This window comes from Pinus tabuliformis, chromosome 6, assembly GCF_031772625.1.
Source record: "Pinus tabuliformis cultivar Carrire ecotype Pingquan chromosome 6, CPIR1, whole genome shotgun sequence".
Taxonomy (NCBI): domain Eukaryota; kingdom Viridiplantae; phylum Streptophyta; class Pinopsida; order Pinales; family Pinaceae; genus Pinus; species Pinus tabuliformis.
Window position 1 is genome coordinate 1,870,693,188 of NC_142292.1, and position 14,960 is coordinate 1,870,708,147.

Below are 14,960 nucleotides of genomic sequence, written 5' to 3' on the forward strand. Positions count from 1 at the left end.
TCAGTTCCAGTGCCACGACTTACACAAGGACCATCTTCTTCATTGCCACCACGTGGAGGCCCGCCATCACGTTCTATTCGTGGTGGAAGGAGGAGAGATTAGTAGATATATTCACAATCTACTTCTTTTTGTCATAGATTACTCATTAGACTTGTAGACTTGTGAATTTGAATTTTGAACCTTTTTGGCTTGGCGGTGACCAAGTGACATATTTTGTAAACATTATTATTTGAATTTTGGACATGACAAATGTTGACAGTTGCTCACTTGCTAGATAAATCATAATATGCTCTATGTTTTATGTTTTATAATATGCTTAAATGTTTTATGTTTTATAATATGCTTAAAAATTTGATGTATGTTTGTAATAGCTAGAATATAGATGATTGTTGTACATACTAGTAACTACAATGGAATCATGGATGCCATATCTATCTTGATTTATGCAAAAATATGCATGTTTTCATGTCTTCTACAATTAATTTGGTATTTGGGATGTTTGTTTTGAGTATAAATGCAAAAAAATATAAAAAAATATATATATATAGCAGACGCTTCCGCGGACGCTTCGCTTCCTAGATTTTTGGAAAATGACGCTTCCGCGCTCTGCGCTTCCGCTTCGCTCCCGCTTCGTGCAACATTGGCCCTAACCCTCTACTCTATCAAGGAAGACTTCCCACATCTATACGCTGTCACAAGGGTGACCCTAACCGCAGTAAAGAGGCTCCCTAACTCGCTGTTTTAAGGATGCCCTAACCAGCAAAGAGGGACAGAACAGCATGGTGTTTTAGGGCTGTTTCTAGGGTATGTTTGAGGGCCGAATTGCTGTGAGGGGAGGCCGAGACAACTCCCTAAAGGGCTGAGGCAAGGAGAGGCTGGTTCAGCCTGCGTGGAGGTGTCTTGGGTGCAAGGAAGGGCAGCGTATGATGCTGTAGGTGGGCCGCAGGTCCTAACTCTCTTTGGAGGGCAACGTGGAGCTGTTTAGGGGTTATCTATGCCCAGGACAGCAGCCAAGGGTGCCAGCACCTCTTCAAGAGTAGGCCACAGTCAAGGAGGGCTGTTTTGGTGGCTGATCAAGGGTTATTACAGCAGGGAAATATGCCCTAACCAGTCACAGACATTACAACAGTAACTCAGACTTGGAGCAGCAGTTGTGATGTGTGTTGGATCGGTTCTTTGAGTCAGTTTGAATCAGATTGTTGGGCAGTTTGTGAGAGCCAAATTGGTGGCTTGACATAGCAGCATGGTACATGGGACAGCAAGTACATGGTGCAGCAATGGTACTTGGAACAGCATGGTACATGGGACAAGTGACAACAATTACATGGTGCAGCAATGGTACTTGGGACAACAATGATACTTGGTGCAGCAATGGTTCATGGTGAAGCATGATACATGGTGCAACATTGGTACAGCGATGGGAGCTACAAAGAGTACATGTTGTACAGTGCAGCATAGTGCACATAGGAGCAGCAATGCATAGCATAGTACAGCAGTACAGTGATGGGTACAGTCATGATTAGTGAAGCATGATGAAATGCAGCATAGTGACGATGGGTGCAGCATGGTGCAGCACAGTGAGGTGTAGCATGATGATGAGAAGCAGCACAATGCTAGGTGCAGCATGGTGATGGAGTCACCTTGGAGAATCAGTTGAAGCAACATGTCTTCAACTGAGTTCAGCGACCTCATGTATCATCTTCTTAGAGATGATCTATGCTCTTATTTAGATAAGTCAAAGTGTTGACTTCTATTGTAAATGTACTATCTCTCTCTCTCTCTCTGTGCTGAATTATTGAAGCAAATATAAGAAGAATTGATCAAGGGTTTCCCCACATTGGGGTTTGTCCCTGGCTAGCACAGATCTTGTGTCCTCTTGTCTTGGCTTGTCTTCTGCGATTTATGTTTATGTTCTATCTGCAATTTACTATTATGTTGATGTGATTGCTAATATGGAAAAGATATTGAGCTAACTGTGAAAATTGAAATAAATTGCTCTAAGCATAGAACATACCTAAAATTAACAAACTGAAATGTTATCCTTGTAGTTGCCAAAGTGTGGAGAATGAATATAACTTGACCATTTTGGTACACATATCTTTGGCTTCCCCTGCGTATTAATTGATGTCATTAACTTTTGCAACTCTCTTATGCAGTCCAACCGGTAAGTTTTATTGAGTTCTGTGCCTTCCTTTTCCCACAGCTTAGTGATGTTGTTACAAACTAGAATGTGTTCTTGACCCCTAGAGTTTGTAGCATAGAACTTTCTTTCCTTGGTAAGATTTTGGGTGACCAGGACAAGGTTGTGACCAGTGATGATAGAAGAGATTAGGCCACATTGAACAGGTGAGATTAATCTGATGCAGATATCTCATTGGAATTCTCCATCACCACATAGACGCTTTTGTTTTCATTTGAGTTCATGACTTAGTGCAGGCACTAGTTTCCCAGATCCCTCCACAAATTTCTAGCTTCACCTTTGTACGTTCTATCTGGTTATTGATCCGGCAGAATTTCATTGTTTCAATCTATAGGTCATAGGCAGTGTTATGGATACCCCCCTGCCATTGGCATGAAGCAACCCAAAGTGAGAGGCGTTCAGGAAGTGACAGATGCTTCAATCCAAAACGATTTCACCTGAGGGTCATTTTGGGAGTTAACAGGCACCAACATTACAAGACAGATTAACAGCTCAATTTTACAAGGACAAGCAAATATGGCTAAACAGATAACACAACATTGCTTCTGCAACACCAACATAAATTTCAAACTACTAGCAACCATTTGCAAACGACTTTGACCAAGACATTTCTTCTTTAGAATGCGAAGACCTGATAGTAAAGCAACCAGAATGAAACACATACAAACCTGTAAACACATAGCAGCTGCCAGAGTATTTCGTATGCAAGTCAAGTATGTTCTCAATGTATTTGCCTGCAGTTACCAAACAGATTGTGTGAATATTTCATCATTAATTAAGAGAAAAAGCGTGATTTTAGATGTAATAGCCAAAAAAGATACTCCTTGTGCTCAACAAATGTAATTTAAATCTGCTCATGAAACATTCATGTGCCAGTTACTGGCCTCAGCAAATGTTATTGACAAGAAGGCAACCGTTTTCTTATTTGCTCCAACTATATTTATTATTCTTTGAAAAAAAAAATCTCAAGATGCTCTGATTGTTATTAATTTTCCAGAAATTACTGAAGCGAATGATTTTTAATAATGCTAAGAAACATGTTCTCTTCTTGCACCATTTTCTAATGCTTATTCAATCCACATAAGCACAAAGAATTTCAATGTGTGTGGCTTGTTGTCACCCAACATGTACACCAAAATGTGGGAAAAGTTTCCAACCCCACAAGATGTAGTCTTTACAGTGCAACGCTCAGTATAGGGGCTGTCACCTATTCCCTACTCACTCCGTTTAAGCTCTCTCCTAGGCAAGCTAAGGGGAGTAGTCCCTAAAAGATGGAAAACTTGTTGGAACACCAAGTCTAGGAGATGAAGAGGTAAGGCAATCACTTCTCTTAATAACTTGAGTCCAGATTAGATGGCAAGTTAGATTATTAAATTGAGCAATGATATACTCAATTAGATCAATATGATAGTTAAGAATAAACAATGAGACCAGTGCCTTAGTAACAATGCCCAAATGAATTAAAGAACTTTCACAACAATGAGAGATACTTCAAGCTACAAGATAAGCAATGCTGCAAGGAGGAAATGTTAGTACAAGAAATGGATCAAGATAATCAGAGATATGAGCAATAAATGATTTAGGACAATTGCAAAGAAAACAAACTTGCACTTTCAAGTGGAGATGATATTCAAAATACAATAAATTTGAAGAGACAAGAACATTAATGTAAAGCTTGCAATTATGGATTGAGTTCACAATTCCAATTACCAATGATCAATCAATGGATGAATGCAAGACCTACCTAATGTGAAATGCAATATCTTAGTTAATTTTAATTATATGCCTAATCTAGATGGAAGCCTTCTCCTCAATTATTTTGAAGCAAGAATTAAACAAGGTTGTAGAAAGAAGTTCTGGGGAAGGAGGCTAAGGCCTCATTAACAATACCTACCCAAGAGTTCTAACGACCCAACTGCCTCCATTCCTACAAGGGATTGCCCATAAGAGAACTGCAAGGTCGCATGTTTTAACCATTGAGTAAGGATCAAGCTTCTCAAATTGGTGTGAAGAAGGTGGTCCTAACTTTCTATCAACCAAGCTTATGCTTGGAGGTAAATTTTAGGAATGCAAAACTAAACTAGAATGATAATGCAAATGATGATGAGATTAGATAGTTTCAAAGAGATACAATAATGACAATGTGCTTCAATGTAAGAGATATAAACCACTTATAACCAAGCTTATTAAATCCACTTTAAAACACAAGGCTACAAGATTTCAATGATAAACAACTGAAACAATTTAGGATTACTCAATGAAACAAAAACAACAATATCAAATGCCTTAGTTATAGTGTTTAGTTAAGGTGATTTTCACTTATATGATAGTATGATGAAAACAAGTGAAATTTTAATGATGCCAACACAAGTAACCAATGACAGATGAGATTGCTAACGATGATTTAATGAGAGAAACAACTCAAAGGCTAGATCTAACTATGATATCAATGAAATCTTCTCTAATCAATGAGAGTGAATAGAAAAGGTTAGTATAAAAGAAACTAACTAAGAAGCTAGAGGCTCCTCCCAATATCTTGAAGAGATCACAAGATGATGAGCGCCTTAACAACAGCAAACACCCTTCAAGCTATCAAACACCAAAGAGAAAGGCACAAGGTAATGGATAGGATACTCTAATGATGAACGATTTGCCCCAGACCTCAGAAAACCCTCACGACCTTGATGAATCAATCAACTAGAGCCCACGGCCAAGCAAGAGAAAAAGCTAGAAAATCTATTAAAAATTGTATGAGTTATTTGTGATCAATTTTAATTGTTTCAAGCCTTTAATAATCAAAATTTTAATGTGATAACCCCTAAAAAGGTAGCTTCAGATATGAGTTGTATTCCGACTCGTTGAGGCTCATGGCTAGGAGGGATAAGGCCTCATAAGCCTGTGGCCTCCCTTCAAAAGATAATGTCTCAAGAAAAACCTCAAGGGACAAAACCCTAGCCACAAAAGCAGTGATAAAACCCCCAAAAGAACGAGCAATACCCATGCAATCATAATGTGTTAGTCCTTGAAACAAATAAGGCTGAGAGCAGACTTTAAAAGGCTTTTCCGCTAGGCTACATGAGGCCTCTAGACCTTACGACTAGCCCTCAAAGCAACCTCCAAGTGATCAGACCCAAAACAAACGATAAAACCCTTGCAAGCGATGGATTAAGACCTGCAAAACCCGAAGGATTAGTCTCTAAATCATATGTAAAAATTATGAGACCTCAATAGGCCTGTGGCCAAGGAAATAGGCTGCAAAAAGGCTTGCGACTAAGCCTAGAATAGCCAATAACCCTAGCGGCTAGCCAAAGCAAGCCTTGCAATCAAAATTGAGAACAAAAAATGAGTCTATAGGCCTGCAAAATCAAACCCAAGTCAGATCTTGATGGAAACATAATTTACAAAATTTCTCAAGCTCAAACCCTTCCAAAAATTTAAAAAGTGAAAACAAGGGCTCAAACCCTAACGAGTCCCTTAGAAAAAATTTGAGCGATGAAAGAAGCCACGAAATGATGGACCGAAGTCTTTAGAGACCTACATAGGCCTAAAACTCTTACGGCTCTTAAGAGAAGCTAGACAACACTCCAAAAGGAGAGAAGTTGAGCCCAAACCCTAGCCGTTTAGGCTAGGTGAGGGCTAAAACCCTCAAAAAAATTGATTTCTTCTTTGATCCCTTGAATATCCACCTGCAAACAATTTCAAGAAGAAACTCTAGGCATCCTCTTCAAATCTGGAAGAAAATCCAGCTAAAAACCGCAATGGCTATATACAAATATAGAAAGATAAGTATAAGGGTTAGAGAAAAAATAATTTACAAAATTACAATGATTATGGCTCTTATAAGTAGATATATTTAGTTAATGCACAAATAAATTAAAATAGATGAGAGAAATAATTTTATAGATGAGCAATAGCCAAGATCTTTGCAAAACCAATCGTTAGATAAGCCTTGAAATTTAACAAAGTGGGCTCTTAATCTTTCTTGTCTTGGGAGTTGGCTGGTCCAACCAAAGACTTCCCCTCACACCCAAGATCTGAATACCATAAAGTCTCTACACACTTAAGATCAAGTTATTAGATCAGTAGAGGCTAGATACACAAAATAACCCTCAAAACCTAGAGATACTTGCTAGATTAATCAAGTTATAATGCTCTTATAAACCCAGTAACTAATGCAAGATACCTGTGCAAATAGTTAATCCAACCACTGGCTAATGAAATAATAACTTATAAAATATTATTCAGTAGAGCATTAAGAACATGATCCAAAAAACATTACCACAAGAAGCAGAAGAGGAACACCACCATGAATAAACCCAAAAGGCTTTTTTATTATTCTAGAAAAATATTAAAGCATCAAAGCTTGACTTAGAGCTCGATTACAAATGATTTGTTGAGACAGTCCTATCTAACAATCATCAAAACAATCCTTGATTGTGGTGTTATGGCCTACGGCCTAACACACAGTCTTCTTGTGGCTTCCAGGCAGCACAAATATGATCCTTGATCCTCCAATGATACCTTAATGGATCTGATCCTAAGCTCCCCTAACTCTGCCCTCCTAAACAGCCTCACAGTCTTCCTAAAATAGCTTCAAAACAGCCTTATTTCTCCACGCTGAACACTCCTTGCTCCAGCTGTCACGCTGTTCTTTAAGGGCAAATTTAAGCCCAATGCATGGACTTGTCACCCTCAAATAGTTGTTGCACCCTCCAACAAACCCTCCTTGCCTCGGCCTCCTCCAATCAATCATTCTGTCCTCTAATCGTACCCCTGAAATAGCCCTCAAATATCCACGTTGTCCAGTCTTCTCCTTGTTGCAGCTAGGGCTTCCATTTGGACAACGAATTAGGGCCTTTTGACTGTGGGTGGATGACCTTAGATTAGGTCTCTCTAGACTGCGAATAGAGCTTTCTTATGACAGCGGCTAGGGCACATTTAGATCAGCACTGTAGGTCTCCTCTAGACCTACGTTTAGGGCTTCATCCTCTTATATTTCTCTTGCCACTAAAACCCAAAACAAATGGAGAGAAACCAAGAGTGAGGTGTGTGTCTAAATGACTATCAAGTCACCTCCTTTTATACTAAAACGTTGAGCGCAAGTGGGGGTTATTTGGTTGCTGGCCGACCTTGACGAATTGTCCCATAACACAAATAAATTCATATCTCCATGAATACTTATCGGAATCGGATGATCTTTAGATCAATCCTACACCTCTCGATGAGAGGAATCCAAGACAAATATCAGTTGTCATAAATAAGATGACCCACATGGAGTTTGACCCTAGTTTCCAATTTTAACATTCCCTCTCAACTAGGGAGAACTCCATCAGTTGATCCATCTACCAAACTGTGCTATATCTGCCATCAGTGCCCTGCACTGCTCTGCTCTGTTGAACCATGAAGAAGAAGAATTGATCGAGAATGTCTCATACCATTCTCTACTAACCCGAAGTCAGTCCCATACGAAGAGAGTGTGTCATACCACTCTTATTGATCCCAGATCAGTTCCAAAAGAGAGTGAGTTATATCACTCTTACTAATCCCAGATCAGTTCCAAAAGAGAGTGAGTTATATCACTCTTACTGATCCCAGATCAGTTCCAAAGAGAGCGAGTTGTATTCACTCTTACTGACCCTAAGTCAATTTCATTGATCCTAGATCAATATCAACAGAGAGTGTCTCAAACCACTCATACTGACCCAAAGTCAGTTTGATTGATCCCAGATCAATATCATCCTAGCATAGGGAGTACGGTAGTAACGTGATGCGACCATCGGTACTACTATGGTCCCTATCCTCATTTCCCTGCTCATTGGCCAGATGAGAGGTACTTCCCATGAGTCCCAGACTGCATGGGTAGGATGTCTCAGCAAGAGAAGGATGAACCATTCAACATGCCTACATGTCGCAAGGAGTATCCCAGGGGAAGGCTGAACGACTCACCCTATGCAGAACAAATCACTAGGGAAAGGCTGAACCGCTCACCCTGTGCCACAAATCACTAGGGGAAGGCTGAACCACTCACCCTATGACTGTGCCTTGACAAGATAAGGATGAACCACTCATCCTGCCTACATAGAAAACCACTAGGGGAAGGCTGGACCACTCACCCTATGGTTGCTCATAGCTCCACGATGCACCCCCAAGCCCCCCGGAGCTCCTAGAGCTCAATGTCCATATCAGTGTTGAAAATATCGATATCGGCAAAATATCGGCGAGGGTCCAGAAAATATCTTACCGGCAATATTGGCGAAAATATCGGCAAAATATCGGCAAATATCGGCAAGCATAAAAAATAATCTTTTCAAATTTTTAAATATAGCTGATATTTTGCCGATATTTTCAAAATATCGCGATATTTTGCCGATATTTTCCGATATTTGCCGATATTTTGAAAATATTGCGATATTTTCAAAACAGAAAATATCGCGATATTTTCTCGACGATATATCGTTTTGCCGAAAATATCGCGATATTTCCGAATATCGTCGATATTATCAACAGTGGTCCATATCATACAAGACCCTTAGGAGAGAGTCTCTCCACGACTCCTAGTCGTTCTCGAAAAGTCACAAATTTGACCTTTCCCAAGGGCTTCGACAGAATGTCGGCGACCTGCACATCAGTCCCAATGCGATGGAGCCTTCTTGCTCATCGATGTACCATATCCCAGATAAAGTGGTACCTGATGTCTATATGCTTGGAGCGATCATAGAATACGAGATTCCTCAACAATCGAATCCCCCTCTGGTTGTCACAAAAGATCACGGTGGTATCCAGCATGTGTCCAAACAGCTCATTGAAGAGCTTCCTCAACCAGGCAGCTTCACACAAGGTCATACTCGTAGCTATGTATTCGGTCTTAGCGGTGCTCAAAGCAACCGACTTCTGCTTCCTGCTCATCCAGGATATCGTAGCAAAACCCAAAGAGAACCAGCACCAAGAAGTGCTCTTGCGATCCTCCACACTGCTTGCCCCGTCAGCATTCGAATAATCATGCAGCTTCACATTTCCGGCAATGTATCTTAATCCATGGGAGAATGTGCCCCGAAGATATCTCAGAAGATTCTTAGCACCAATCTAGTGAGGCTCAACCATATATGAGCTCAACATGCTAACTGCAAAGCATATATCCGAACGGGAGTTCACCAAGAACATCAATGCTAGTATGAGTTTATGAAACTCAGAGGCATTTCCCAGATTAGGTTCGGCATCACTACCACATAACTTTTGAAAGTTAAGCTCCACCGAAGTAGTCACGGACTTGCAGTTTACCATTCTGAATCCGGAATCCAACTCCCTCTTACTTTTGCAAATGAGAGGGTATGCACCTGTCAGGAAGAGGTCGTCCTCATAAGGTGCCAATGTGAGAGGTCTATCATCCACAACCTTCAAGCAATGGTTAGGATCGACTTCACTCCTAGTGAACCTCAGCTTCATCTGACAACTATCAATCCTCTCATATCAAGCCCAGGGTGTTTTGCTTCAAGCCATAGAGGGTTTTCTTCCACCTACATATAAGAGATTCCCGATCATGACATGTACCATCATGCTCTTCTTGAATGTTGGACACCTAATCCTAAAGGGTTAGCGTGGAAGTTGAATGGACAAAGCAGTCCAAGAGACCTTGGGATCTGAATCCCAAGAGTCACCTATTGTACTATAAATGTACATCTTTTGTTAATAAAAATTGCACTAACTGATTTATCTTCCTATTGTCTTGCTATCCATGTCTGTTTAACATGGTATCAGAGCGGGCGATCTCCTGGGCTGCTCATATTTGAGTGACTGTTTTCTTGTGGCTTTTTTGTTGTGTTTTAGTCACCAAACCTATGCTTTGACCATTAATGTTATGTGGATTGTGAATTCTGGGTGCAATAATATTGTTGGTTGAGCTTGAATTATGAGAGTACTTTATGGGAATACAAAACGTTTGAATGCATCTCTGCGCTAAAAGTTTGTGCGTTAAAGGTTGAACTGGTTTCCTCATGCGATTTGGTTGTGTAATAATGCTGAATCGATTCACTCTGTAATGTATATATGGTAATAAACGATGGAATAAACGGGGCGTGCTGATAGTTCTAGTTTACACATATAAACTGCTGTGCATTACCTTGTGTTTTTTGGCGTTCTTTTCCAGCGCGCAATGGTCTATTGGTTAACTATTGGGGCTTGACTTTATATGATATAACTGTTGTGGCCGAATCTGTTGTTATGCATGGTCTCTTTTGAAGAACGAAAACCGTCCACGCCTGAATTGCGCTCTGTCTCTATTTTGTTGTAAGCGGTCCATTATATGAATTGTATGCGTTGATTGAAGGTTATCGAGCAGCGGTTACGGGTTGAAGACAAGGCGAATGGTGCTATTACCTTGCCATTATCCGGGAAGAGATATGACAATTGGTTTTAATTAATGGCCGGTCCAGTTATTGTGCATATAGATATATAACAGTTGAACCTTAAAGAGCTGCGTCCTAACGAGTTAATCATAGCCTGCGGAAGCATATTAATACAAGTCTGTCCAGAATTGAATACGATGACTATTCCTTGAAGCCTGCGTATATATATACAGCCGAACTGTATGCAGCTCGTAGAAGATGGAAGCAGTAAATCGAGTGCCAGAGAGAAGCGGAATGACAACTGATCAAATGTTACATATAACTGTATCATATGATGGATAAGTTTGAGCGATCGCGGGTTGCATATGCGCCGGTTGAACTGAATAAACGGGCGGAACTCTATATATATTCATCATCATTTATGTCTGAGCGTTATTCATGGTAAAATCTAACCTGTCACCATCGCTAAGAGAAAAGAGGCGTGGCCATATATATAAGGTGGTATATATATATCATCAAAAAGAAAATTCACATTGTAATTAGAGGAGTATTGATGGCAAACAAACGATTTTATTCCATTTTCAAGGGAAGCTCTATATCACGACTGTTATTTCATTAATGATTCCTGTAAGACTGATCGTTCGGTAGCGAAGATTACGCACACCTATTTAAGGACAGTTAAGTTCGAGAAAGAGAATCGATGCCGGCATTTATTTCTTCGAAAACTGATATGATACGTTTGGCTGGATCAGAATTCTACGGCGAGTTCAAAGAAGATGAACAATATAACTGAATTCGACGCTCTTTTCGGTTGAGTACGAGGGAGTAAGCCCTATTCACAGCGTCTGCTCTGCCTCTATCATCTACGTCAATTTGTGATTCCCAGCCAAGGAGGCGCGAAGGTTTCTTTTATCGGCCGATTCTCCTTTCGTCATAAGGCGTAGGGCTCTCTTGGAAAGTCATACGATCCTGCACTAGGAATGCACTTTCTCCAGAACCTGAAAGGCACAATATAGACTATTAGCCACAAGTGGGAGTCTTCTATCAGTTTAGTACTCTCCGTTCTCGCTTTCTTCAACAGTAAGGACTTACACCATCCGGGGACCGGCTTCATCGGGTGCTCTAATTCAAAAGAGCTACAAAGAGGTATAATAACGCCATATTTCAACTCCAAGGAATATTTCAAAGATGTAGGGTTGAGCATGTGTCTTGCAGGCAGAATAATGACGCAGATGGCCTCGAAAACAGCGATTGGCATTCCTTCAACTAGGCCTAGAATTTCGAAAATCTTGAGAGACTAAGAGGAAAAACGACCGTTTTCAATAAGGTACTGACATTGAATGAAACCTGGGGCCGAGACATAACGCATCTGCATTCTCTGACATTCAAGTGGGTCATACGTTTATGCACCACCTCTGTCCATAACGCATAACGCATCTGCATTCTCTGACATTCAAGTGAGTCATACGTTTCATACGTTTATGCACCCGCCGGAGTAATGCGCGACCACAACGCTAGCAACAGCAATGGTGAGTAGCAGTTGGATAGTGAGAATCGAGTATATTTTCCTTATGAAAGCCCACCGGAGCTGAATTTCTTCGGAGGGTTGAGTCGGGTAGAGCGACGTGCTCCCCATCTCCAGGTCGGCATATGGTGCATTAAGGGTTTTCGCCATTGTTAACCTATCTCACTGTACAGAGAGATCGCTCTCCTGGAAAGCCAAATCAAAACAGAAACGAGCCACGCTTGCACACTATTTATAGAGGGTTACAAAGATTCTGATGCCCTCTGTGGATGGTTCAAGAAGAGCGGACGAGCGGAATAACCTTCTGCTGGGCTTTATAGGCTTGTTTTTTTGCAGATTGCCTAATGGACCTTCTTTGCCTAGTTTTACCTGGATAAGGCGTGGGATGATCTCTGGACGGCTCCATGCGGAAGAATGTTCACCGATCTGATCTGCCCCAACTTCGACTTCGAGCTTCTGTGACAGAAAACAAGGAAAGGGCTGGCCCTTGGGCAAGTCCTTGGAGTCTTTGCATTTGCTTAGTTGGTGCCTGTTCTGAGAACCCAGTTTATCCTCGTCCTCTTCTTTAAGCAATGTCACTAGAGGAAGGTTGATCTGAACGAAGCAAGTCATTCACGGCAGTGGTACAGATCATAAGAGCCAATCAACAGGTCCAATCGTGCCAATCTCCAACATTTGCTGTGAAGGGGATTTTAGTGAGGTCGGTTGCTTCGACCATCGAATTGCTGTGGTGTATCACTGTAATTAATCCTGAGGAATCTTGAATTTCACTTTGATAATGTGCTTTGTATGAGTCCATTTCCATGTGCAAACATCGGAGCATCAACTTGTGTTTTGTCGCGATGAATTTTCTATCCAGGAGCCTTGCAGCTCTGGAAAGTGCTTTTTAAGAGTTCAGACAAGACACGTTCTGGGTTTTTATCTAGAACATTACAGTAACATTAAAAATTGACAGTTTTTTGGTCCAGAAGCAGAACAATACCGTGATAGACAAGACACGTTCTGGGTTTTTTATCTAGAACATTACAGTAGCATTAAAAATTGACAGTTTTTTGGTCCAGAACATTACAGTGACAGGTTTTTTTAGCAGAACAATACCCTGATATTAAAGTGGGGGGCTGTTTATATTATTTAAAATTGCGGTTATTTGGCATTGTGTGAGATATTTGTGCAACATTGTCATTAAATGGACCAAATCGATGATGCATTACAGTTATTAAATAGTCTAATCTTTTCCACTGCTGATGGGATGGTAAAAGTCAGTAAGGAAACTCTTTTTAACATTCAAACTTGCTTGCAAAATGTACAAGAAAAGATTGATTTTTTGCAGCTTGAATCACAACTACAGCAAGAAGAGCTACATCAAAATAGACACCATTCTGAACCTGTTTTTGTTCAGAACATTGAGACAATCAGCCATCAGCAGCATGTTAATAATGGTACAGTTCATTCAAATAAAGTAGCAGTTGTATATGCAGATGCAGAGGTTCAGTCTGCACTTCCCAAGCCCATCATCAGACCTTGGGAACAGCTTGTCCACAACAAGCACAGAACTGGTCTTGGATATGACAAGGACTTGTCCTTTCATATTCCAGACTATGCCAAGCCCATTCAGTTTCAAAGTGCTGGATTCATGTATGACAGTTCACCTTCTCCTCATGACAGTTCAACTTCAGCTGTTCCAGACTCTGCCCCTCTTCCACAGCAACAACAACAACAACAACAACAGATCGTGAAATGCCAACACTGTGACCGAGTTGGCCATTTGAAAGATCACTGTTTTGATCTTCATCCATGTAAGCACTGTCATAAAACCAGCCATTCTTCACACAGATGCTTCAAAAACAAACGTCCTGCAAGAACAAAGATTCATCTAGGATGGATCGCTTCTTGGCAATGGGCATCAACAGCCAAGAAGATATTCCAAACACATGTCAGAACTTGTTCCAGAGTATTGAACAGTCTTGCAGTTGAGTTTTCCCCATCTTCTCACCTTGTACCTGACAGGGGGGAAAATGATGGTCATCTACAAGCTTCAAAGCCACATCAAGCGAGCCTGAGCCACAACCTGCCACACCAGTTTCAGAGTTGCAGCCAGAGACAAAGATGCCCGTGAACGCAGATTGAGAACACTTCCTCTAGCAGAAGACTCCAGCTTCTTGCCAGCATTGGAAGAGTTCAGGAATTGCATTAAGCATTCCAGAGTTGTTGGTTATCCTTAAACCATCACAGGTTGAGACTTCCCTTTTCAGGTTGAAGTTTTACCTTTTATGCGGGGTGAGACCTCCCTTTCATGGTTGAAGGTTTCCCTCTTTAAAACAATAGGATCACTTCCTCTAGCAGAAAACTTCAGTTTCTTGCCAGTCTTGGAAGAGTTCCGGGAACTGCACTAAGCGTTCCAGTGTTGGTGGTCATCCTTAAACCACCACCCTTTTTTACCAACATTTCATAGAGCACATTCAGCCTAGTGCTGCCATGCATTTTTTGCACATGTTGTATTACAGCTCTCTTCTTGGACTCATACATAACCCTTCGGATTAAGGGGGGGAATGTTGGACACCTAATCCTAAAGGGTTAGCGTGGAAGTTGAATGGACAAAGCAGTCCAAGAGACCTTGGGATCTGAATCCCAAGAGTCACCTATTGTACTATAAATGTACATCTTTTGTTAATAAAAATTGCACTAACTGATTTATCTTCCTATTGTCTTGCTATCCATGTCTGTTTAACATTGAATTTAGGCATCCCTATCAACATCTGACTCACATCGGGTAGGGCCCGCAAACCTCTAATGTTATAGAAGAGATGTGTCAAACGACATGGTCCCCAATGGACTTTCTGCAACTTGATACAAATTGCCAACCCTGAACCCATGAGTAAAAGCATCTTTGAAA

General features: G+C 40.9%; 1 protein-coding gene across 2 annotated transcripts in view; it reads right to left on the reverse strand.

Moving 5' to 3' along the window:
• LOC149266608 (actin-related protein 2/3 complex subunit 4) overlaps nt 1-14,960 on the reverse strand; it is a 348,674-nt gene that overhangs the window by 302,749 nt on the left and 30,965 nt on the right. For both annotated transcript variants that reach the window (XM_089397075.1, XM_089397078.1), the window contains exon 2: nt 2,869-2,934. In XM_089397075.1, coding sequence (XP_089253201.1) covers nt 2,869-2,934 — 66 coding nt within the window. The remainder of the gene's footprint in view (nt 1-2,868; nt 2,935-14,960) is intronic.